Source organism: Colias eurytheme, chromosome 15, assembly GCF_061535395.1.
Source record: "Colias eurytheme isolate Ceu_HAF_F1 chromosome 15, ilColEury1 Martin Lab GWU primary, whole genome shotgun sequence".
NCBI lineage: Eukaryota > Metazoa > Arthropoda > Insecta > Lepidoptera > Pieridae > Colias > Colias eurytheme.
The window spans coordinates 1,125,872-1,152,430 of NC_142994.1; the positions used below are offsets into that span (position 1 = coordinate 1,125,872).

Here is a 26,559-nt window from a genome sequence, read left to right on the forward strand (position 1 = left end):
GGCAACAGAGTGATGAATGCAGCAAGTCTCTATGTATGTACATGTAAAGACATTCATGGTAACTGCGCCGCCCGCTCTGATTGGCAGCCTCTCGGAATTGACCTCTCACCCTGCGTAAAAAGTGAAAATAAAGTATGGAATAGAATACCTATGTTGTTTATTTTAAAAACTGTGTTAATACATTTTGTTATACCAACTACTTAAAAGGTAGGTAAAACAGACAATTAGACACGTGTACGGTTACACAGAATACTAGATTAAAACAAGCTTTCACATCTGTAATATATTATAGGCAAAATTAATTGAATTGAAAATGGCTTCACTTCTCTTATTTGTAAATTAGAGAAGATGGAAAAAAACGGATTCCAAGGAACTTATTCCGCTCCCCATAACAAAATGCATAAAATGTGTGAAATCTAAAATTATCATATTAGAAGCGTTGCAAATACATTGTAAACGAAATCAGAAACGTATATTCGTATCCAATCCGAGAGAATCGTATTTACAACTTTCAAATCTTCAGTTTTATGTCCAATTCTACATCCTAGCCATAAATATAGAGCGATCCGACATAAAAATGGATCGGTAGGCTTTTCCAATCCAACATAATATTTACGAGATCCCACTTTAACGTCCCTCTTTAGTGATGATGCTGTAAAGACATGCCGATAAACGTTTCATGTGTTTCCGTTTCAAACGCCTTTTTAACTTTATCTTTGCTTCAACCGCGCTAAACTACAGCGGATAAAATTTTAACCATCACAAAATATAAACTCATTATCTTTTAATTTCATCAAACTTTGTTCCCGATGTTTGCTTTTCCGCGGCCAACCGCAATTTACGCTTACCTACGTACCTACTGCAAGTTTCGAAACATTTTATTTCACGCCGAGATTGTTTCTATTTCCCTTAAAAATTATTTAAAGCGTGGCTAATTTGCAGGCGAAACTTCCCCCGTTTACACGGCAAAGATAATTCAATTTACGTAACTCTAAAAAGCAGCGGCGCCGGCGACCGAAAAAGACGAAACCTGTGTATTTTTCAAACAAATCCGCGACGGCAAAAGTTGTAGCGCAACGGATTCTCGTCCGCCTTTTCCTACAATCTGAATTGCAAATGGCACCGCGATGACGGCTTTATATAAAACTAAAAGTGTCGCGCAAACTTCGGATTAAACTTCCCCCGCAGGTATAGAAACAAAAACCTCACTTACAATTATGATAATTCCCGTCGTATCTCGCCGGATTGAATTTGCATGGGCGCTATCCATGGCTATGTCAACTGAGCTACCTTCCTTGATGAATAATGGAACCGCGCCACTTACCTGACACATTAACATATTTATTAATAAAATAAATATGAGACGTCCGCTTCGCTCGGCGCCCGAACGACGAATGGCCGCCGCGGCGTCACTGTTGACATTTCAGGATACCCGCAAACTTGGCAAACGAAAAGCTTATAGTGAATTGTTCTGAAGCGAGGTAATGTATGGCATTCGTTAAATAAATTGAGTTAGTATGCTGCGACAATGTTCATTCAGTTAATGTGTACAGAATTTAACACAAATATTGTAGACACGGCCCGTGTTTGTGTTTTAAGTGAGTATAAGCATTGCGTTTGAGAAATAACTTTAGCTCATTTAATTATAAAGTAACACGAGTCATTCCTTTTATTTTAATTAACAACATGTTCGTTGTCGTTTGTTTCACGGCGTATGATTAAGGAAGCGAATTTAATGTCTTCAGTGGGTAAACATCGTCTATAAATTCGGTATTCAGCAGCACATAAAATTTAAAAGTATCGGAATCAAGTCTCCCCGGAGCTGGAAATCCCCACAACTTTTTTATAACCGTATTAAATCATTAGATTTCCCTGCGGTACACCGTAGGGGGAGATGCAACTTCATAGCTAAATTAAATACGTGGATTGCAGGTGAATCGACCGTAAAAAAACGATGTCCGTCTGCCTGTTGACCTTAATTTATCGACCCCAGGAGGCAGGCGATCGGGCGTGCAAGAATTTCAAGGAATACTAGAAATTTCAACTTGAATCCTCTGTTTATTTTATCTGGTCGAACAATTGTTGCGATCCTTCTATAGAAACCGTGTTTCTTTACTTAACATAAAATATTGTTAAAGAACCAAACTTAATGTAATCTTAAACTTAGTTAAGTAATCTAGAACATTAATAATAAATCGGAAAAAATGAATGATTATTTCAACACGACTTCAAAGTTATATCCCCTGATAGCTGTTAAAAAACCATTAACAAAAATAACGCTTCATGAAATTATAAATATCACTTAAATAATACACGCTCCGCTGATACCCATTTTATATACAAGAGATACCTCATCTGAGCTTTATAATTAATTTCCAAAGTTAACATCTAGTTTCAGAATAATCGAGTACATAATATAACTATCGACCTAAATGTATGCTAATTTATTAACCATCACAACGCACACTGTGGTTGTTGATATTTTACATAAATGGCCGCTGAATTTCACAGAGTTTATAAGTATCGATTTGGGAATATAGGTCAATCATAAATTAGCGGATTTAATGTGACTTTTTGCTTGGCCCAAGTCCCAGTGGTGTTTCTTTTATTTCTTGTTTAGATAAAGAAAACGTTGTTCCGCTAGATGTAAACAATGCCACGTTCATTTTTAATACAAGCAATGCTAGATTTTAAAAGCTTTTCAATTACTCAGCTTTAAAATTATTTTTTTACGTTTATTGAAAAACTGAAGAACTTTAAATGCGCTTTTAATCATTTATAAATGAATTGTAGATTTCTATAGCAAAAAGTATCGGATAATATTCGATGCAATTGCAACACTAAAACATTAAAAAACATCAGTCCTCAATTAAAAAAAAACTTTCGCGCGCTCAACTGTCAGCGTTATGTCAACAGTTCCCGCGCATTCGCCGTCATGGCGGCAAGTCAGACGTCATTATGCGCAACGGAACACTGCGCCAAGTTCTGGTGCGTTCTGAATAATGCATGTGTTCGCCGCACATTAACCGATACAGCGCGGATTAAATATGGACACCCTGTTTAGTCATTCACTAACTGCGAGGTGAGAACACTGTTCTAGCTCTTGTACTAGATTTAATTTTGCGTGGTAACGAATTAATTCTGATGTCAAACGGCGGTTGCTTCGCGCGCTTCCCGCGACCGCGTCGCGTATTTAGCAGTAATTAAACTATATGGAAATTATCAAATGAGGAATTAGGCTTATGTGGCCTTGGATATATTTTTTTATAGTTTCAACCTGTTCTTGACTGTAAATGTTAGAAATGGAGGAGTATATTGTATACCTTTAATTTTAAATCGAATGTGAATAAACAACTTATGAACGCATTTAATTAATAAAGATTTGTAAAACACAAAAAACAAAGAATTGGTCTTCCGTGAATATAATATGACCAATTATAATTTAAAGCTTTAAAGATAATTGGCTTTTTCCAACTTTCTTATAATTGCAGAAAATTACTTGCAAGCATTTTAAATGCAATGCGTTGGAATATTTTATGACCGATTTATTTAGTTTCGTATTTGTTTTTTATTCAATACAAAATATCAACTGTTTAGTATAAAAGTTAGACAAGAAGTAATTACATGACTTTAATGCTATAATTTTATAACATTTTCACAGTGTACAATAGAAAACACAAGTATCAGAAGTAATCATAGTGTTGTCGACGAAAATATCGAATCGATAATAAGAACATTAAAGACAGTTTTTCAAGCTGTTACGCGATGCATACGTTATCGACGCGACGTCGCGTTCGGTAATTGGGACCACTGCCCTACTTCCATAAATGGTTGTGATGCATTCTGTAAATTTTAGTGATGCGCTATCGATATCGATAGTTTTTTTTTTGCTTGGATGATTCCAGTTGATTGAGTAATTTAATTAGGTATTGAAAATCGTAACGTAAAAATTATAAATCAAAATTATGTACTTATAGGTATAAGAGTTTTTCATAATACTTTAATTCGTATCTGTTATCAAATTGGAAAAACTTTGAAATGCAAAAAAGGGTGGCTAATTATGCTGATACATTAATTATACGTGTCGTTAATCCATTTGGAAGTTATCAAATTTTGATAAAACTACGTAAATTATCAAACTTAAAGCATTCGTGACTGCCGTTCTAACTGCGAATACAAATAGCTACTGGTTTTGTTTATCTATACTAGTATTATAAAGGGGTAAGTTTTAGTGCTTTTGTTTGTATGAACTAATGAATTTATTTGGGCAATCCTGTCAGCATTACGAAGGTACATTAAGCAATTACAATTTTAACCTTTAAATAGTTAATGCACATTTAACGTACTTCAATAGAATTAATAATACGAATTTATTCAATGAATATGATTTATGATAACAGATCATCTTTAATTTCTTAATTAATTTACTCAGAAAGCATAAAACAATGATACAGTGAGCTTATTAAATATGTACATACAGTTATGAATACGATAATCAACGTATTAGGTTGTACTCGGTGCTTTTCAAGGAAATATTCGAAACAATGCTTGAGGTTTCGTCAAATTGCACATCAACGGATTTAAATGTATCCTATTCGCATTATAATAAAATACATTATCGCGTAAACATATTCGCTTGCAAAATTCAAAGCTAAATAGTTAATGCAATGCACAGGGATTGTAGATCCAAGTCGGATAGCGGTCGACGTATTGATAATGAATATTTAAAGAGATATCATTTGTAAAGTGGACTGGCCATGCGGAAAGGATATGCGGATAGCCTACATGCCATTTACATGTTCGAGTGTCTTTAGCTTTCATTAAATATACAACTTTATGAATTTGTGCTGCATTTTCGAGACAATTGCCGGTGTAATAATGGAGATTGTCATGTCCGTGTGTACACATTCATAATAGATTAAAACACGTTTTATCGGGTAACGTAGAATTATTTATGTTTAGTTTTAAGTTTGGTACTTATGATACCCACGAGGCTATAATAGAAGTATACTAGATCCTTTTCATGATTATTGAAAGCGGAAAAAACTTGAGTTAGTTTTAGAAATATTTTTTTAGTATCTAACTAAATTATAGTATTGCATTCGATTTGCCTGAAACCAAACAGAGCTCCCTTACAAACATTGTTCCCACAAAAAATTCTTAATCCTTCACCTAAAAAGAGCGTATTAACAAAAAGCAATAACCTCCACATTAAGTCAAGCTAAGTCGTTGATTAAATTCGGTTCACCACAACGCCATTATTCAGGAATGTAATAACTGTCTAGTTGTATTGTAAGCGTCACTTTTGTGTCTTTGTTGGCTCGCTTGGCCATCGACGGTGATAGCAATCTCTGTTTTATTACGTTTACTAACTCTATGTAATATGTAAGATTACTTTTGGTAAGTTGCGCGGTGGAAGGTAACAGGTAGCTATGTGTGGTATAGATTGATCGACATACGACAATTTGTATATATGTTCTAAAATATGAGTCATCATCAAGACTCCAATTTAGTACAAGTACAAGTAAAGATTATCTGTCAGTCAGGAACAGGTATGTCTTTTAGTATTGTAATAAGTCGTCATTTATACAGAGCACCATGGTATCAAACGTACGTACAGTACCTACTACCTACGTTTAAAATTAAAACGTACCTGAAGATTTTTTTTAAACAATAATTGTTCCTAGTAATGTAAATACGATGCATGTGAAACGTTTATAATTTATTTAAATATTTTTGTTCCCTACATTTCTTAAACCTACTCACATACCTACAAACTAAATTATTTGCATTGCCACAATATCACGTAATGGTCGAGATTGAAAACCGTTGAACCGAAGTAAAGCCAGCGTGTTTGGCTAGTAGTTAATCGGTTATTAATTTCGCTACTACTAGATAATAAGCAGATATTGCGAGCTATGTGCAATGATCAATTTCAATCAGCACGCTCGTTTGCCAATGATAAATAAATTAAGATATATTATACATCCAATTATTATAATAACCAATTACTTCACAGAATTGGTGCATTAATTCGGCTTTATTTAATGCGTGTAAACTCTTTTTCAAAAATACATGTAGTTTTCGATTAGGTATCGTAATTAGTGTAGCGTAAGCTTACCTCGTAGATGACTGAAAGCAAGTAATGGTCTCTTAAACCAGTATATAGTAAATTAGCAATTACTTCTAATGAAAGAATTAGTTTAAATTAATAACATAAATATGTCAAATTTAAATTATTACATTGTAATATTCTTTTATTCCTCAAATAATACCTATTAATTGATAATTATTTTTTTTTTTTGTATACTACGCTACTATTTCTACGTTATCTTTTATTGCAAACTTTCTTCTATTACCTATGTACTTAAAAATTTCTACGAAAAAGGTAAACGCTAACTATTAGCTGATTAATTTCTGGCAGAGTTCCACACACATAAACATAATATAGACATTCTATATTATGTCTGTGTGCGTCACACTCCTCAGATAGCCCTGTCACACACACAAAAACATAGCACTATACCTAAGTTAAACAATTTTCTAGCAGTGCCTTCTCTATTCAATTTACAAAACCAAGCCATTAAACGCAACATAAAATAAACACAAAACGAAAGCAAGATGCTCCAGTATCAAAGCGATCGCCATAACTCACAACTATCAAACAAATTAAACGCTAGCTACAATTTCACGGATACAATTCATTTCGCGACGACAATAGTTCCCAGTTCCACCGCGAAATGTCACTTCGGCTAACTGTATTAAGAATTCCATAAACAATGTTCCACTTCTGAAATAACCCCGCAGCGGGCAAATAGACTTATGTTCGCGTCGATATTTTCCGCTCGCCCGCTCAATAATTCATCGACTGATCGATACGTTACGGCACATCACTATTTTACGTGTGGTATTGTGTTTTCGTTTACTTTGTTTTGTGTTTGATTGAGTACTGAAAAGCTGTATATGTAATTTACTACATATATGGAAGATTCTATTCTATAAGAATGAATAGGACAATGATAGACTTTGTTTAATTTTAAAACTTTTGTATAAAATACATATTATAAATAACAAAAAAAAAATATTATCTGAATTCAAAACTAAATATATCTGTATCGACACATCGATAGATGCAGCACATCTCTATTTCTTAAGACTGTATGGGTTTAAATTGAAAGCTTGTCAAATAAATAATATTGATGTTCATGGCACATTTAAACAAAGAGAAATAGGTTATACGGTAAGGTTATTCATATTTTTTATTGAATAACATAACATTTACAGTAAATTAGACCTGGCGTCAGTCTTGGCTTATAACTCTCTCCTTTCACGAAAGATTGGCGTCATGTTAACTGAAAATCAGCGCTGTCAATCACAAATTCACTGCGCATTAGATAGTTACAAAGTGCATACTATGTTTTGTTATTTGTGTTAATTCTTTGGACAAATAATTACCTATCTATACACGACAATTCAAGTAAAATTCGTACCGTACTATAGTAAGCTACTACCACAATTAATGGACAATGCATCTGCTGACTTATTACGTCGGTCTACACGTAATTGGAATTATTGGCTGGAGCTACTCTAGGCCTTTAATCTTGCTATAGCTCTGTGTAGGTCAAGATAGCCCTTCCTGTGTGTAATGCTAATTATGTTGTGCAATATAGAGGTGAATTTAAGTATATTTTAGTTGATGGAAAATGCATATTTTAAATCTAATTAAATTCTTACAAACACACTAAAAATAGAATATTTCCTGTTTAAATAGCAATAGCTATATTCTATAGCTCATTTGTTATTCTAATGTGTAACCTATATTACTTTAAAGTTTCATCTAAATCCGTCTAGTAGATTTTTCGTGAAAGAATAACAATCGATCCATCCTTACAAACTTTTGCATTTATAATATTAGTAGCATAATTACAACCACGTACCAACCAAAATATTCGCAAGAACGATATTTAAAGCCGTCAGATTTAAATCCTGAGAGCAGCTCGCAGACTGGCTCGATTTCTTTATTTCTACAAAAATGGCGCGTTTCAACTGTATTTCATACATAATCCGGGTTAAATAACCAACAGCTGTTCGATCACACGTATGCGCCACAGATATTACAGAAATAACAAAATAACACGTATTTTTAAGTGTTTTTTCAGCGTTACAAATGTTCCGTTGAATACAATATTCATAGCTGACGGTGGTATCGATTCGCGCCCTGTCTTCGCTCGACGCTTTTATTTCAATCTTTTCACCACTTAATTGTCAAGGAAATGTGTTTATTTCCGAATGTTTTATTCAGCGTTCGTGGAATGATAAATTATAAAGGTGGAGATGTTTACTTGATAAGTTATTTTGATAAAATGTATTATTTTATTTGATTTACTGTTAAAAGTTGACATTTCAACAAAATATGTATTAAATAATTTTGTGAATTATAATATTCGTAGGAACATATTTAACTTGATACATTATAATTTGTTTATCAACGTCGCGTCGATCAACATATGTTTATCGAAACGATATCAATTAAACAGTTACCTACACAAAACGAAAGAATCAAACGTCACAGTTACATCAGTGCATTTGAAACTAAAACCGAAAAGCCATTAAAAACTCAATATACGAAATTGCTCTTATCTATTTTTTTCAATACCACTTAAGCAAGGTTATTAGCCTGAGGGGAGACGGTGCCAGGCACCGAGGGTTGTGGTGGAAACGTTTCCTTGCACTTTTAATTGCTTTCATTTTACCTTCATTATTTTTCACACCAGTCAATTTGTTTGTTTCCATGTTATGGATTTGGCTGTAACTATGGCAAAAGGCAAACGATATTTATAAACTGCTTAAATTTCACTTCACAATCTATTTAAGTAGATCTTTCTTTTACAGGAATTTCAGAAACTCCAAGGATAATTTGCGGTGACATTTCTATGTTGTGTGAATGAAAATCCCTTTTTTTCTAATATAAAGTTTAAAAATATTTCAAGATACATGAAAATGCCGTTACGAACCTAATGCGAATACTAAAATTATATTCGCAAAGTCGATTATTACTAAACCTGCAAAGAAGCTTTGTACTAAAAAACTTCGTTATTTACTTTTTATAATGATACCTACTTAATAAAATAAACATTTTCAAACAGCCAGTGTTAAAGTAATAAAGAATTAACCACAAAAATAATAAAAAATTACGCCTTAAATAAATATATTTTTATCACTAACGTGGTTAAGTGCTTAAGTGGCCTGACAAGGTAGAAAGAGCCATTACTTTTTTCTAGGTCTAACCTTAATACCTTAAACGAATACGACCTCTTTTGGTATTTTTAGTTTTGAAATTACATTTTCGTATTTTAGTTACATTCAGGGGGTTATAGTAGTTATTAGTTATAATCTATCTATACAATTATACATATAATAAATCTGTAGAAGGGTCAATTCTGTACATTGAAAATATTGAAAAAATAAATAGTAGGGGGTGTTACTGGATCGATACCAAACCCAAATATGTGATAAAAAAAATACTTGTCTGTCTGTCTGTCTGTATGTGAAGGCATCACGTGAAAACTAACGGTTCGATTTCGATGAAACTTGGTATAATTATACCTTATTATCCTGGGCATAAAATAGGATACTTTTTATCCCGGAAAAATACGAAGAAAAAAAAAATATTAATTTTTCGCGCGGACGGAGTCGCGGGCGGAAGCTAGTCATAACTATTAGTATTGAATAATTGTCGAGTGGTTAACGTTTACTTACATTTTACCTACATATAATTAAGTTTTTAATACATATTAAGTTCAGTATTAAAAGCCTATACATATACCTACTACTTTGTTTACCTAAAAGTTCAAGGCAGGACATTATGTAATTTAATAATGCCAATTTTGTGTACGTATGATATATGAATAGAAGATCATCAATATATGATAATCTTATATATAAAAATGAATAGCAAAATGTGTTGGTAAGCGCATAACTCGAGAACGGCTGAACCGATTTCGATAATTCTTTTTTTATTATATTCCTTGAAGTACGAGGATGGTTCTTATGTAGAGAAGACGTAAATATTATTTACCACGGGCGAAGCCGGGGCGGACCGCTAGTATTTTATAAAAACTATAAATAAATGTTACCGTAGATTTGCATTCGTTGCCTTCGCACTAAAAATCAAAATATTTTATTACAATTAACTCTAAATACATAATTGATAATGCTTTGTAGGAGAATATAAATATAGAATTTTACTTTTACGTACGACAGTTTTACATATTCCTCCGATACACTGAAAAATTTCATTATATTGTTTTATTTCGGTAAGTTAAAATTATAATCTACTAGCGGTTCGCCCCGGCTTCGCCCGTGGTACATGTTTACGTTTTCTCTACATAAAAACCATCCTCGTACTTCAAGGAATATAATAAAAAAAGAATTATCGAAATCGGTTCAGCCGTTCTCGAGTTATGCGCTTACCAACACATTTTGCGATTCATTTTTATATATAAGATTCATCGTTTATCCATTGATATACTTTTTCATCTTATTAGGTCTCAAATTACTAAGAACTAAGAAGTATAATTAATATAAAACAAAGTTTCCGCCGTCTGTATGATAAGATCTTTAAAATTACGTGACTGATTTTTATGGATTATTATAGATAAAGTGATTCAAGAGGAAGGTTTTAGTATTTATAGGTCTTATAAGATTTTAGACAAAGCGGGCAAACCCACGGGCGCAAAGCTATATGACTGTAAAAATAGATATTTTCATAAAACATAATTTTATGGAAATTAATTGGAAACTTCTAGTGATATTCTTAGAAATTATTTCCAATAAAATTAGCTAATTACATTTATTTAGGTATGTAAACATATAATTTGACGCACACATCACACAAAAACATCCAAATTTAACTTTTTCAATTAGAACCAGAAAGTTTTCCTTCAGAAAGTTGTTTATGAATACGGCTTCGGAAGTTAAAGACTTATTCTATACTTTTATTTATGAATTTTAACACTTTTACATCAAATAAAAAGATGGGAATATAATAACTCTTTTGTTATTTAAAAAAACACATCTAGCCTCTATTATCTTATCTTATATATAAAATTCTCTTGTCACAATGTTAGTCTGCATACTCCTCCGAAACGGGTGGACCGATTCTCATGAAATTTTCTGTGCATATCGGGTAAGTCTGAGAATCGGCCAACATCTATTTTTCATATGTACCACGGGCGAAGCCGGGGCGAACCGCTAGTACATAATATAATAAACAAAGATTCATCTGAAGTCATATCATTACTTCTATAAAATACCATAAATCATCCAATATGTAAACGTATATCAAAGCACAAATCGAAATACCCTTCTCACTCCGCGTAAATATGAAACATCCATAAACCGCTCCATATTAAATAAAGCTGTCTATTCACGCACCGTCATAAAACTTAAGTACAAACTAAGTATCTATTTAAAAGCGTAAGCGAAGAAAATTATTCGCAGTCGTCCATTACATCCATCCCTCTACAAGAAAATTACATTTCAATCCAACAGCAGACTATATTAAGTGCAGTACTGACTCAGCGTTATAGGTATAAAACCCTCAAACGCTTTGGAAATCATTAATGGGTAGATATTGACAGATCCCATTTATCTCCTGCCTTAATTTAAGTTTATAAGCAAGTCAGTGTCTTCGTGACAAGTTAATGCACAATGCGTGGATGGAAAGCAATTAAAATTGTCTCTTAGATTTGTGACGCTTTATCGTGAACAAGTTTGAGGTTTGTCTGTTTTTTCTGTGCTCTATGGGTTTAGATAAGGCAATAAAAAAAATCATTTTGATTTAAATTTTATGTGTTTTCAATGTGTACACTCATGTTATCCTAGATTGAACACAAGAATTACAAAAAATGCATCAAGCGTTAAGTTTGCAATAAATGCAGACCACGATACTAATAACAACATGTCTAAAGAATATTTTCTACCCTTACCGAAATTACTTATATCATAATATACTCCGCAAACATATGTAAAATTGGAAAACCTAAAGCGAAGCCTCGTCCAGAATTTTCGTAATAATTAAGAATTTCAAAAGGGTATATTCTTAAAACAATGGCTTATAAGACGGAGGTTTTTATGAGAGCGAGGACGGTTAATTTTAACAGCGGCCGTAATTAGCAAATCTTAAGGTCCTTGAATATCAGGAGCGTTTCCGACGCCTTAATAACTCTTGACTGTAAGTGATGAGTGGTAGCGGTTAAATGTAATTATAAAAAATATTTTTTTTACTATGAAATTACTGGTGGGGTCGTGGCTTGGTACAAATTTTACACTTATAGTTTAGTACTCTAAAAATAAGGTCTACTTTATTATAAACAAAAGCAAGAGAGATCAGAAGCACTGGCCAGATTCTTGAAAAATACAAGCATAATTAAATTTAGTTGTACAAAATGTGAGAACTGTATCTTGCATGCAAAATATCTTGTTTATGCCTTTTACAGGGCTCAGTTATTTGCTAACGTTACATGAATAGCCCAAAATAAGGCATAATTTTTCAAACCTCGAGTTGTAACGAGCTCTCATTACAACTCGAGGTTTGAACTTAAGAATTTTGTAAAGGTTTTAAAAATTCTTTTTTCTTTGCTTTTTCATATTCCTCCCTATTTGTACTTTACATCTATAAAAAATACGCAATAATCCGATCTAATGACAACCACATGCAAAGAACCAGTACAATAACGGATACGGGTGTAAAATATATTTCCAATATCCAGCTATCAAGCACACGTCTAATCATCAGTTACTCCACAGCCGAATTCTTCAATTCGGATTTAATCTAGCAAAACGCCCTCCGCAATATTAAAATATGAGTCCAAAGAGGCCTGAACAGTCACCATCTGATCATACATACTTAATCTTATTTGAACGAAATCCGCTCCTATTTCTTACGTCCTAAGTCTATATTGCCGTGACTTTCTTATACTTTGAGCGTGTAATTACAATATTTCGACGAAATTAAATCGGATAAGCCGTACTCTGAGACGATTGCGGGATTGATCAAAAGGAATTGTCGTTTCTGTCTATAACATCGTTAGATGTGCCCAAAATGATGGCACGACAAGTTTGCGCGGATTTAATAAAATGGCCTGAATTGGAACATCCTGTTTACATTATCATAGGCAAATTATAATAAGTTTTTCTGTATTTTATCTGATTGAAATACACAAGAAATTTATTTCATTTATGGACTCGTATTTTGCTAAATACTTATACTCTGAATAAATAAAGTGAAACAAGGCTGTCCAAACAGTAGAGATCTCGAACTTATACAACTGTCAGACCGAAAAATCCAACATCAAACGCCTTACCGGATTAAAATTATCGTCAATATGCGTGGAAATAATGAGGTTGAAATGCGACGTATTTAGGCTTTGAATTAAAAATTCACAAGTCTTGCGCCCCGGCGTCACGTTTGAGATGGTAATGCAATCGTCAGTATTCCATCGCCCCACACTAGCGTAATCGCAAATAGGGTTGTCACACGCAGTCGATTATCGATGATTTATTACGGTTTTTCCGAGTGAACTGCAATCGTGATTATGTAAAGTTATTAAGACTTTAAAATCAATACTGTAATTTATCTGTGAAAGAATACTATATTATATAATATATCGTTTTATAAAAAAGTTTAAAAGTTGGAAAACAATACGATGTTTAAAATTCTCAACACATTGTATAATGAAGGTTCTGCTATTATTGCGTAATCAGGATGATAAAACAACGCTAACAGAATATTAATAAATTGTGGAAATACTTCGAACATTATCTAATTAATAAGTGGGCAGAATTTAAGAAACACAAGAAACTACTCTTTCAATAATTACTTAGTTTATAAAGTAACTAGGTTTCCGCTCGCGGCTTCGCCCGCTTTGTCTAAAACCTAATAAATTATATACTAAAACCTTCCTATTGAATAACTTTATCTTTAAAAAAAAACCGCATCAAAATCAATCCCACTTTTGAAGTGAAACTTCTTTATCGGGGTTGGACAAAAATTTAGTGTAACATTTTTGCGTTACGCCGTACGCGTGACATTTATGCGTTACGCCGTACGCGTGACATTTTTGCGTTACGCCATACTCGTGACATTTTATCGTGACATAAGATCATAAAGAAGTTTCACTTCTTACGTGTGTACTCTAACACACGAATACATTTTTTTAAAAGATTTAAGCATACATAGAGACATAGGGACAGAGAAAGTTTCTTTGTTTTAAACTATGTAGTAATAAGAAGAGATAACTTCGCATGTTACGTAGATCGTTATGACTCATGATTTTTTAAGAATAATGCATAAATGCAATTCTTTTGACTCACAAGTTCTTTAACGTGATTCCGCGATATCGATAACGTCCCATCACTATTTCACGATTGATTCCAGTTGGAATACGGCTGAAAGACACTGGGGAGCCGATAAGCGATCAGACGCAGACTCGAGACTCATTGCGCAATGTTGCTTCTAATATCATTGTGATTCATATTTTTGCGATTACTTTAATTTGTAGAAATGGGGAGTTTTTTATCTGTCCTGCTTTTAACTGGGCGGTGGTTTTGTAAAGGACGTTGTGAAGTGATAGCCTGTGTGGTATTTCATAGTAGAGATTTTGTTGTAAGTATTTTAAAATGCTACTACGTGAACCTAGCAAGTGGACTAATATATTACTTTGATTATGTTGATAATGATTTTGGTTAAACAATATGGAACAGAATGCTTTTCTTTGAGTCCTACATGTAGGTACGAAGAAATTCAAAATTAACGTACTCCATGTTTTCCTTAAATCACTCATATGCCGTCAATGATCTAAGAACTTTTCAATACCTTAATTAAAACAAAAACATCAAAACACAGAATGCCTCTAAACAAATACCGTTAAATACCACAAGTGTAATTTATAAAACGTATTTTCGTTTCACTTAGCTGTTATCAGGGCCTAAGCAAAGCCGGGGGCACACTGACGCCTGACGGTGATAAATGACTTACGCGCTCCGAGGCACGCCTGAAAAAATGCTTAACTTATTCCGTAATCCGTGAGTATGCACCAGGCGTTACGAAATACCTTTTGTATAAGTTCAAACGTGTATTCAATTTTTGTAATTTTGTGTTCCATTCAAACTAGAAGTACAGTAAGAGCTTTTAGGTTGTATTGATTGTTTTGCGATTTTTACTTATTTTTGTTCTGTATATACTTATGTTTATTTATGTATAGTCTACATAAACACACCAACGCCTACTCTATATTAAACAATATTATAACTATATTAAAAAAATTAATGTTTACTTTAACTAGCATAGGTATATTTCTGAATAATTCCCAACATTGCGTATAAAATAAAATCGTATTTTTATTTGGAAATACAGCGCGAAGTGACACGCCGGCAATTTATTTTATTCCGCAAAATAGTTAGCACTTCAGACTAGCTGACGGCAAAAATAAATTTACCATAATCGTATTTTTACTATAAACTTTAACAAAAACAAACATCGGCTTTCGCATTTCGAAACCAACCCGTTCGCTGCAGGCTGTCCGAGCGCGCTCTTATTTGGTAAGTACGGCCATTCTAGCCCCGTATGGAAGCAAGACCAGGCCTTATACGGATTGTGAGTGCCATTCTACCTCTGTATACCTCGCTACAATTGTACCTCGTATCTGTTAAATCTACAACAGTACCAGCTATTTATAGTGTGAATATTTTAATACTCTCTTTAATTTTGTTCGTTGCTTTTGAATTGTTTTATCGTTGACATCTCAGTGAGTTAATGGTTATTAAGTATGTTTTGTTTGAATAGATTTATGTTCTAGTTAACATACAAACATGTGCCTTGTTTGGACAAATTAAATTGTAAAGTCTGTTCTTAACTTTAAAGCTATACACGACACGGCTATGAAAAACTAATGCTAGTAATGTGATGTAATTTTAAAACGTTTTACATCTTAAATGCAAGTAAACGAAAACTACGGAGGGTCCAATAAGATCGTAATCTTTTGAGGCAATATCCTTTTGCGTAAACCTCTTTTATTTGCAGGCAAGTTTATGGTGTTGCAAAAAATGTACGTGCCGACAGAGTCGTATATCATTGGGATTGACGCGTGGTATCACGGTGATCTAGCGAGGCGATGGACGAAACGGCCCGGCTGATTGCTTTTACATACATCGGCGTTTTAGGGTTAATCTATATTTTTAATGATTCAATATTATTTTTCAATATTTTCACGAAAAGGTACCTAGAAGGACTTTAACTACATATTATATAGTATTCTACTAAACAATTTGCCATCTTAAATTGAAATGTAATAATTTAGTTGTTTGCAGAATAAATATCACACACTACTCTCGAAAATATAAACTATGATAAAACTACTACATCATACTAATACTTATATAAAAAACACAGAAAAATAAGTAAAAACTTTCCAATATTCCCAAAAAGCATCACGTTCACGTCCCATCGCATTACACGGTGTTGCATAATAAAAAACCGTTTTTGTCAGAACAAACAACTTTTAATCACAATAACCAAATATGTACCTGGTTATGGCCAGAACCATGTATAGCTATCGAAAACCCTTTATTATATGATGCGAAGTTAATTGCAGTACTCAAGATTTATTTTGCGGATAATTTTGTTGCAATTTTCGTGACGCAACTTTTTAATCCTGACGTTGAATAAGGCGTTGATTCGAAAGTGATGTATCGATTGTGTGCAGTTGTTTCAGATATTGTTTGTTTGGCTATGTTGGTCATATTCGACGTGTTGCAAAATATTTAAAAAATATATGTAATAAGATCTGCTAAGTTTAATTGCCTTTAGCCTTAATTGCCTTTTTGCTGCAGTGTAGTAAGACGAGAGTAGAGTTCTATAAACATTTATAAAATTTTAACATTAAAATATTATTTAAATGTGTAGTTTAGAATATTAATAAATGTAAAATTAAATTTCGTCTTACATTCAGAACACAATTCAATATCATCAAAATAAATCTCTATAACATTACGGCATTCACAAAGAAACTCCAAAAGGCCGCTTGTCCAATTAAATAAAAAGTCTTGCATAAGACTCGTGGGCCATTTGTACATGTAATGGATACCTGTGATTAATATTGACTTGCATTATAGTAATGGAGGAATTGTTAATTAAAAATTTTATTGCATTATAGATGGGAGTTTTCAATATTCTAATTGATGATAAATTGAATATGCGTTGGTTTAATTGATCGTTTGATGCGATGTGCGTTTATATGTTTGGTTGTTATTAAATGCTTAACTAAATTTGATACGAAATATAGAAATTTTATAACAATTGTATTTTAATAGCAAGTTTATTATTGTATGTCAATAGGTCGTTGAAATTTGACCTTGTGAATTGTCATTCTAAGAGTCTCTCCTGTGTTTTACCACTTTATAGCGCATCCATGAAACTTTTAACAAATCTAAACACTTAAATTCGTACCAGAGCATATTAAAATAATTAATACACAAATAAATCAAAACAACAAAAACATACAACACTTAACCGCTACCAAGTCGTCGACCGAATGAAAAAAACATGACATAACCGTACGATGGGTGGTCGGGACCTTACAAGGATGCGTACAAGGTCCAGGACTTGTTACTATATACAGCAGTGTTATTTTATTACTTGCGTAATCAATATTGCAAGTACAGTGTTCCAGTGTCCTTGAGTTGTGATTTGGATATTGAATTTTATTGTTGAGGTCGTAAGGTCGAAATTTGATGTTTATGTGCTTAATTTTATTCGGATGTCAACATATTTTGTTTTGTGAGATTTTTTTTAAATAATATATTTTATTCAATGAAATAAGGGAACCAATGTATACTGTAAGAACTTGGTTTTCTATTCCTAATAACGATAAAGACATTGTCTCTCCAAAAAGGTCTTAACAGATTTGATTCAACTTAAGATTATGACCTAAAATAATACGAAAAAAAGAACAAATATTACATAAAAAGCATTTATTATTTAATCCAAAGCGGTTGGAATACTTGGCAACGAGGTGGGCAGCACCCACGCATGTGATTATATCGTTAATATTAACTAGTTTGACCCGTGGTTTTGTCAGTCTATTTTATTTATAAAATCTTTTAATTCTTCTTAAACCTACATAAAAAGTAGTCGTATAGAAACTATCATATATGTTTAATGGTTTCCTTTAAGAATAGTGCAATCTCCATAATATAGAAAAAGGATTCGCCGTTTTTATGTTTATAAAATATGTAATTCTTAATATTTATATCTTAATCATTAATAAAATAATTTACGTAATCGTTTACTAATTAAAAATAGGTATACTATATTATACCAATATTATAAAGCTGAAGAGTTTGTTTGTTTGAACGCGCTAATCCCAGGAACTACTGGTCCGATTTGAAAGATAGATAGTTTAGTGTTAGATAGCCCATGTATCGAGGAAGGCTAAGGCTATATATCATCACGCTGAGACCAACAGGAGCGGAGCACTGCGAGTAAAACCGCGGGGCACAGCCAGTTTATTTATCAAATATTAAGGCCCCATACAATACACAATGCATTGTCCATTTTTTCCAATCACGTATCCATTGCGCCGATATCGTGACGTGGCACGACACGTGCGCGTCTCACGACTTTGAATCACGACGTTTTGTCGCAGCGTCATTTATTACCGGACGCGGCTGGTGTTGTGCGCGCTCGACTTTGTGTTTGTGATTATATTAATTGATAGCATTTCCTTTTATAACTAATTTAATAAAAATGAGTTTATTTTATTAATTCTCCGAACAAATTTGCAGTAAAATATGAATACTATGAACAATTTTATAAAAGCCAATTGCTAGCTTACTGAATCGTATGTACCCCAGTTAAAACAACCAGTTCTTATTTAATATAGCAATTAATTCCAAATGCAAGTTTATTACTACACAATCAAAACCAATATTTTGAACATTAACTTGTGCTTACAAGCCTTAATATTAAGCATAAAAAATCAGTATCAAATTCGTGACACGACACAACCAAACGCCTCTACATTAACTATACAATATACATACGATTAAGCGGCTATAAATTAAAGTGGAATACGCGACAGACCTCCAAAGGTCTCTTATTGTCCGCGCCTGACCCATTTATTTCACCATTTGTATCGCTTTGTGAATAAAACCTGACACGACCGCATAGACCGGCCATTCTACATTTGCATTCAATTACTTAAATGACAATATTATACAGACATATTTTATTTAACGAAAGTTAACATCTGAAGAATGTAGTGACCTCTCCTATGTTACGTGTATAAGGTTTCTTATATTGAATTAAATGGAGATAATATAACTTCAAAATTCAGATTTTCAATTATTTAAATGTGAATAGTAAAATGTAGGTAATATTTCTATTCAATTGCCTTTATAGAAATATTTCTATACACTATGTAAGTGACCTTTTGTAAATAATAAATACATATTATCTGTAATTTTATCTGAGTTCACATTTCTTCTACAAGTTTATTGTAACACGATATCTTATTTCGAATACAAATAAATAGTACAAGTATTTTTTAACAGCTCGGCCGTTATGATTCCTCCCAAATCCAATTTGGGATTACATGAAAAAGTCGCTAAACAAAATACAGTATGTTTATAGTAAAAATAGCACTGAAACTTGGTTTCAGATGTTTTTATTGGAAGTTTATCCGATTCTGAATAAATACAGCCTAACAATCCGGGAGCAGCCTCGGGGCTTCCTTATAGACGTATGTTTACTTTGCAAATAATAACAAAAAATGTTTCATGCCGTTGCCATGCTGTTCTGTGGTATAGAAATTATATATATATATGTTATAGGCAAACTCCGAAGCTCCGGCGCTCCTAGGTTGGACTGGTCCATCCTCAGGTCAGACTGAATGACTTAGTCAAAGCCCAAACAAATGTAAATTTTCGGCCTTTGACTAAACAATTTTCGTCAAACCTGGGAGAGACTAATTTGGTCAGGCAAACGTCAAAACACAATTTCATTAAATCGGGGTTTGACGAGTCAAACTCCGATATAGGTATGAAGTGTCTTATCTTCGTATATTTGGAAGCATTTTATCATTTAAGCAGCTTTCAAGTCTTAAGAACCGCTTAACTCTGCCAGTTCTGACACCTGATTGGTCATCTTACGTGATTTTCACTTTTATATTTGAGATGCTTTGAGAGAATGCCGTGTGGCATTAGGCCCGCCTTTTGTACGATGTGCAATAAAGTATAAAATAAATAAATAAATGCGTTGGAATATACGGAGGTTAGTTTGTATAAGATTAAGTATAAAAAAATAACATTTTTAAAATTTTGATGTTTATTGTTTTAAAAATTTCTTAAGTAATTAAAATGAAAAATTAATCATTTTTCTGACATGGTGAGGCATTAACTTTAATGTTAATTGTTTTAATAATTTCTTAGGTAATTAAAATGAAAAATTAATCTTTATTCTGGCATGGTGAGGCATTATGACATTTAGAATTGCACAATACATTAGACCTTTTACATTTGCATAATTTTGAAGAGCATTTTTTATTGCAGTGGCATTTTATAAAGCCTTGGCCACCAAATTTTGAATTATGAACATTATGAACCTGTTTAAACATGTTCAGATCAACGTTTGACCGAGAATTGCAGTCGCTTCTAGGATTGACTAGGCCAAAACCGAAACAGAATAATTTACTTTCGACGTTTGACTGAAAAGTTAGGAGCTCCTGGGTTTGACTAAAAATACTTCAGGCAAAGGGCGAAATTGAAATGTATTTCGGGTATTGCCTGATGGCTTTGGCCAAACCTAGGATAAACCAGTCCTTCCGCGAAGAGACTGTGTATCGGACTTTGACTATAACATATATATATATATGTACATGATAAGAATTATAAACACAGGCATTTGGAAGTAATGATTTTCACTGCAGTTGCTTTGGTAAATAAAGAGTCTTTAAAAATCCTATATGTATATTTTAGGAATGTCGATTAATTATACATTTTTACACGACAAAAATAACAATGAAGGTATAAAATTAATATTTACAATAAAAGTTTCAAGGAATAAGAATCAACACGCGTCTACAAATTATATTTATTACCCACCTTTTTCCAATCTCCCGAGCATCGTAGGTATACCATTTTAGTAGTGTTCGAAAGATTACCCATATACAGTGTTTTTAAACATTGTTTCAACACAATACTATGTCGTAAATGCATTGCTTTCCTAAAATAGGATGTGAGGTTTCAACGGAATTCCAAGATCGGAAAAGATAAAAGATAAAGCTAAAAGGTAGTTCTCCAGCTCCTCCTACAGAGAAAATGCTTTTTCTAAGAGACTACGTAAATACTGTAGATCTAAACAAACATATTTATATTTATCTATACTTATATTATAAAGCTGAAGAGTTTGTTTGTTTGAACGCGCTAATCTCAGGAACTACAGGTTTGATTTGAAAAATTTTTTCAGTGTTAGATAGGTAGCCCATTTATCGAGGAAGGCTATTATAGGCTATAGGTATACCTCTATGATTACGCTGAGACCAACAGGAGCGGAGCGCAGCTAGTATGAAATAAAATTATATTGGAATAGCACTTTGAATGCAGCAAATTTAATATAAAATAAATACTTTCAAATGTTCTCACGGAATGGAATTATGTTATATTTTTAAGTCAAACGTTGCGTTTCATTCATTCGGTTGGTTTGTACAAAATATTACGATCAATTGGCTCGTACACTGAGAGTACAGTCGCGTACAATATCGTTTTGAAGTTATGATTTTATATTTCTTGCTATTTATTTTATTAAAATTATTTCGTTATTTTTATTTTCAGATGGGTTGTTAATTCGTAGTTGTTTTTTAAAACTTCTTTATAACAACTTATAAATGTAATTTACTTACTTTCAACACTTACAAAATTACTTTGAACTAACAACGTTCCTATAAAACGATGTCTACACATTTGTGATTATTATAAGCTTTTAACTTCACCATCAATCAAAATACAAATTAAATAACTACATAACAGAATAACTCTCAACCAAAATCAAGACCCTTGCCTTGCGTACTCCAATTCCGAAGTGTAATAATTGCAAGTCTAGAATGTGTTGGAGCCGACAGTACGCTCAGGAGGTGCTAAACGTTACAAAATGTTCCGACGGGCTAGCTCCAATGTTCGGCAATTAGCACGTGTCCATACCGGTTGCCATGACAACGCAATATGATACACCCCGCTAAGCAAACTAATTGGTTTCGGAATGAGTTGTGACGTAATTAATGAACGAGTTAAAAATCAATGCCCTATATTTGGGAAAAGGTTCAGTTTTAGAGATTTTTAATTGACGCGCTATAGATAGTTAAGAGGTTAGTTATTTTGGGAATATTTTTTATTCATATTGTATTGTAATAATTGTATTTCAAACTTATTTGAAAAATATAAACAGTGACTTAATTGTATGTACATATTCTTAATTTTATAAAAGGTATTAAAGGTTAATTTATTTTGTTACAGGCATGCTCAGATCTACATACGATCGGCCCGACCACGAACGTAAGTAATTATTTTTATTTCTTAAAATATTATCATATTTAAAAATATTTCATATTATATCAACTTAAAAAGCATAGAGCTTAACATAATAATAAGTGGGTACACTTAAATAATATTAATTGTACACTATGTGTGTTTGTTACTCAATAACACTTAAACAACCGCACATTTCTAAATAAAACTTGTATCCATGTATTATTCACACATTTCTAACCCCGTATCATTCCAATGGACACGAAAAGCAAAAAATAATCAATTTCTGCACACCTGTACACGACACGTCACGTCATTCCCGTGACGTGTAAATAAAAAGCAACTAGCATAGAACCTCAGTTAGGTCATCAATTTTTCCCTTTATACTAGATTCAGCTCGTTTCCATGGCAACAGTGAAACCTATTGTGAAATGTACCAAATGGTTTATGGGGCAAATGTTTGGACGGGTTTTATGAACTTTGTTTTTTTTTTTGGTTGTGGTAAATGCAAGTACAAATAAAAGTATTTCTTGCGTTTCGTTTTACATGAAAGAACGAACTGTAATTGTTTGTAAAGAACCTTCTCGAATATTTCCTTAAGAAAATGCTGTAATATTATTTGTAAAAATTGTAGGATTAAATTAAATTATTAAAATTATTTCATTAATTTATTTCAATAGTTAACCAATAGCGGATTTATTAATTAGTCGATTATATTCTATTATATAAATAATAATAACAGAAAATCATATCTAGTAGATATCAAATGTTCGCCGTTATTTCAATTCTGCCAAAGGTTTTGCACTGAATATCATTATCATCAACAAACAAATTGCCAATAAATTTATGAATAATCTGCTACTGAGTATAATATAAATAATGACACTTTAAAATATTAACCAAATGAGTCTGAATTCTCGCTATCCGTCATAAATATTCAATAAGTTTAACCAAAATATTCAGTTAAACGAAACTTGTTTAAGTATTTTGTGTCAAAAATAGAAATATTTGTACTTTATATATTTGAATGTGCTTTTTATAGGCAGTATAACAGTTAAAATATATTATTCTAAATATAAGTTCAGGTACTAATAAAATCAATATGACTGATCGTAACTTTTAAATATTTTTTATAAAGACAGAACTTTCAATACAATTTAATAATGTTTCAATCGACTATTTCTCAATTATGAAATGACCTATATTTTAAGTCTCATAGTTATTATAACTAGGCACAGCCTTTCATTCTCTCACAGCCCTACAAAATTATGAGCTAATTTTAATGTATAAACATAAACACTCCATGTACTGTTTAGTCTATTGGAGGGTTTATATTGTACAGCTGTTGAAATTCGATATCAAAATCACAAAATCACGTCGACTACAATATTATGATAATATACATACTATTTAGGTATACCGCATTTTATCTTATCTTATATATAAAAATGAATCGCAAAATGTGTTGGTAAGCGCATAACTCGAGAACGGCTGAACCGATTTTGATAATTCTTTTTTTATTATATTCCTTGAAGTACGAGGATGGTTTTTATGTAGAGAAAACGTAAATATGTACCACGGGCGAAGCCGGGGCGGACCGCTAGTATATTAATAAAAATAAGACGTGTGGCACTCGGGGACTGCTTCGGTAAAGCTATTGCATGCTATGCCTTTAAGCCACACCTCCGCGCCCGTCGGAGTGGGGAGCGTGAGGTTTTTCGTTACTAAATTTCTGGATTCGGTCCCCGCGCTCAAGGCCCGAGATAGAAGCTATGCAATCGCTAAAAATCTTTTTCGTATAACAACGGCATTAAAAAAACTGGCTTTTTTTCACGTGTTTACTATCTACTGCCATATCTACGTAACAACTTTCGTCTTTCCAATTATAATATAGTTCTATGCACTGTAAAGTTCCACATTGTAAACCAAATTCACACATACATTTATAGAACTCCGATTCGCGGGCGGCCGTTATCATAATTCACTTAGTTTATAATCTTAACTCCATCCTCAATTTACGTCAATTCTATAGCTCCCGAGTTCTCACAATATTGAAATTAATTAAATTAATGGAATATTCCATAGGACGGCGATAATCTGAATGATTGCCGACTCGAAGATACTATTCAATATCTTCATAATCAATTTCGTACAGAACTTGCGCTCTAAAACTATAAACTATGCTTTGAGAAGTAATTTTGCTGGAGCGAGCCGTTTCATTTTAGTTCGGCAATTCAGATCTGCGAGGGCTTACCAAGTTGTACCGAGTAGCTAATTTTAATCACTATCAAAAGGATATAATTACGTAGATTTACAAAGAGTAGTTCGCAAAATAAAGTCTAATACTAGTCGTTTTAAAGCTAACTGTGTAACGGTAATAAGGCCAATTACTCATATACATTTAAACCGATACAACCTTTTTTTCTTTGTATTTAGCACTAGCTGCTCCGCGCGGTTTCACCCCCGTGGCTCCTCTCCTGTTGGTCGTAGCGTGATGGTATATAGCCTATAGCCTTCCTCGATAAATGAGCTATCTAACACCGAAAGAATTTTTCAAATCGGACCAGTAGTTCCCGAGATTAGCGCGTTCAAACAAACAAACTCTCCAGCTTTATAATATTAGTATAGATTATTTTATGAAGGTGTTTCTTGTATATCATCGGCTAGTTACAATAGAAATATACTAGTACTATACTTGTACCGTGGTATGTAAGTATTATTACCAGTATTAGGAAACTCTAAGAGCGACGTCACCGATTGTTTAGTTACTATCGAGTTAGGCAAGTTGTTCACGGTTTAAGCCAGTTTGGATGTTGAAGCGTTAACTATCCTGTTTGATACGATTTTCGCGTATTATATTAGCTTTAATGCTCTATTTTATTACCGTGTTAGTTAACCGTAGATTGAAGTTTAAAGTCTGGTATTATCATGCCAAAGTCTCTTATTTTCTCCGATTCTCAAGATAGGACACCTTTTTATAAGAAAGTGTAGTTTCCTTTATTTAAATACTATTAATCTGAGAAGCAATATATTTGAAATTTTGATGTAAAAATCTATACGATGTGTGTGTGTTTTAAAACATAAGTATTGATAATTTCAAATTAAACTTTAAGAAATGACTGCTTAGCTCTATACAAATTTTTGCTATTTTCTACCAAAGAACAAGCTTATGAATTATAATATATTTATTAGATTCTTACTAAATATGAACTATGAAAATTAAATATAACCATACCTACGTCAATTGATAAACGAAACCCCAATAACTGGGTGCGTCTAATTTTAGTGAATAGCATGCAGTGAGTTCGCGCGGAAGGAACGTCGGAATTCGTGCAAGCGCCATAACTTCTCATTAATCTGATATTAAATTCTAAAAACGCACTTAAATGCAAAGGGGAATAATTCGGTTACATTTAACTGTTAACGATGCGTTTTGGTGTTAAGGAATTCAATGTTTAATCTTAGGGATTAAAAATATCGTTAATATTTTGATGTTTGCCTTTAAATTGATTAAATTACGTTCTTCTCCGTAGATACTGCTTTCCGAATCGGTGGTAAATGTTAAAAATATGTAATGACGATCAAAAGTGCTTCTAGGAGAAGTCTAATTGAATAAATAAAAGTTTCAGTTTGACTTTGAATACTATGGTATGTATATAAAGGGCTTCTTTACGCTTAGCTTCATCATTTTATGAAATCTAAAGCTTTCCTTAGTGGTCTGAATGTAGAAATTCTTCGAGTGTCCCAAGGGTGCACTAACGAGGGATTTTTTTGAAATTCTGCCAACAAGTTAACAGGGCTGAAAGTTTCCTTGGCAATTTTGTTATTTCCAAAAATGTTTTGGAGATATAGTGAAATATATATATATGCACTTGCAAACTTTTCTCATCAGTTTTAGAAGTATACTATTTTCGTCCCTACAATGTATTTCTGCTGGTTTATTTATAAGTAATTATTACTTTCATAATCGTAAAATAC

General features: G+C 32.7%; 1 protein-coding gene across 1 annotated transcript in view; it reads left to right on the forward strand.

Moving 5' to 3' along the window:
• Ten-m (teneurin transmembrane protein Ten-m) overlaps window positions 1–26,559 on the forward strand; it is a 231,386-nt gene that overhangs the window by 137,928 nt on the left and 66,899 nt on the right. The window contains exon 4 of the mRNA XM_090110419.1: window positions 22,570–22,608. Within this exon, the coding sequence (XP_089966545.1) occupies window positions 22,570–22,608 (39 nt within the window). The remainder of the gene's footprint in view (window positions 1–22,569; window positions 22,609–26,559) is intronic.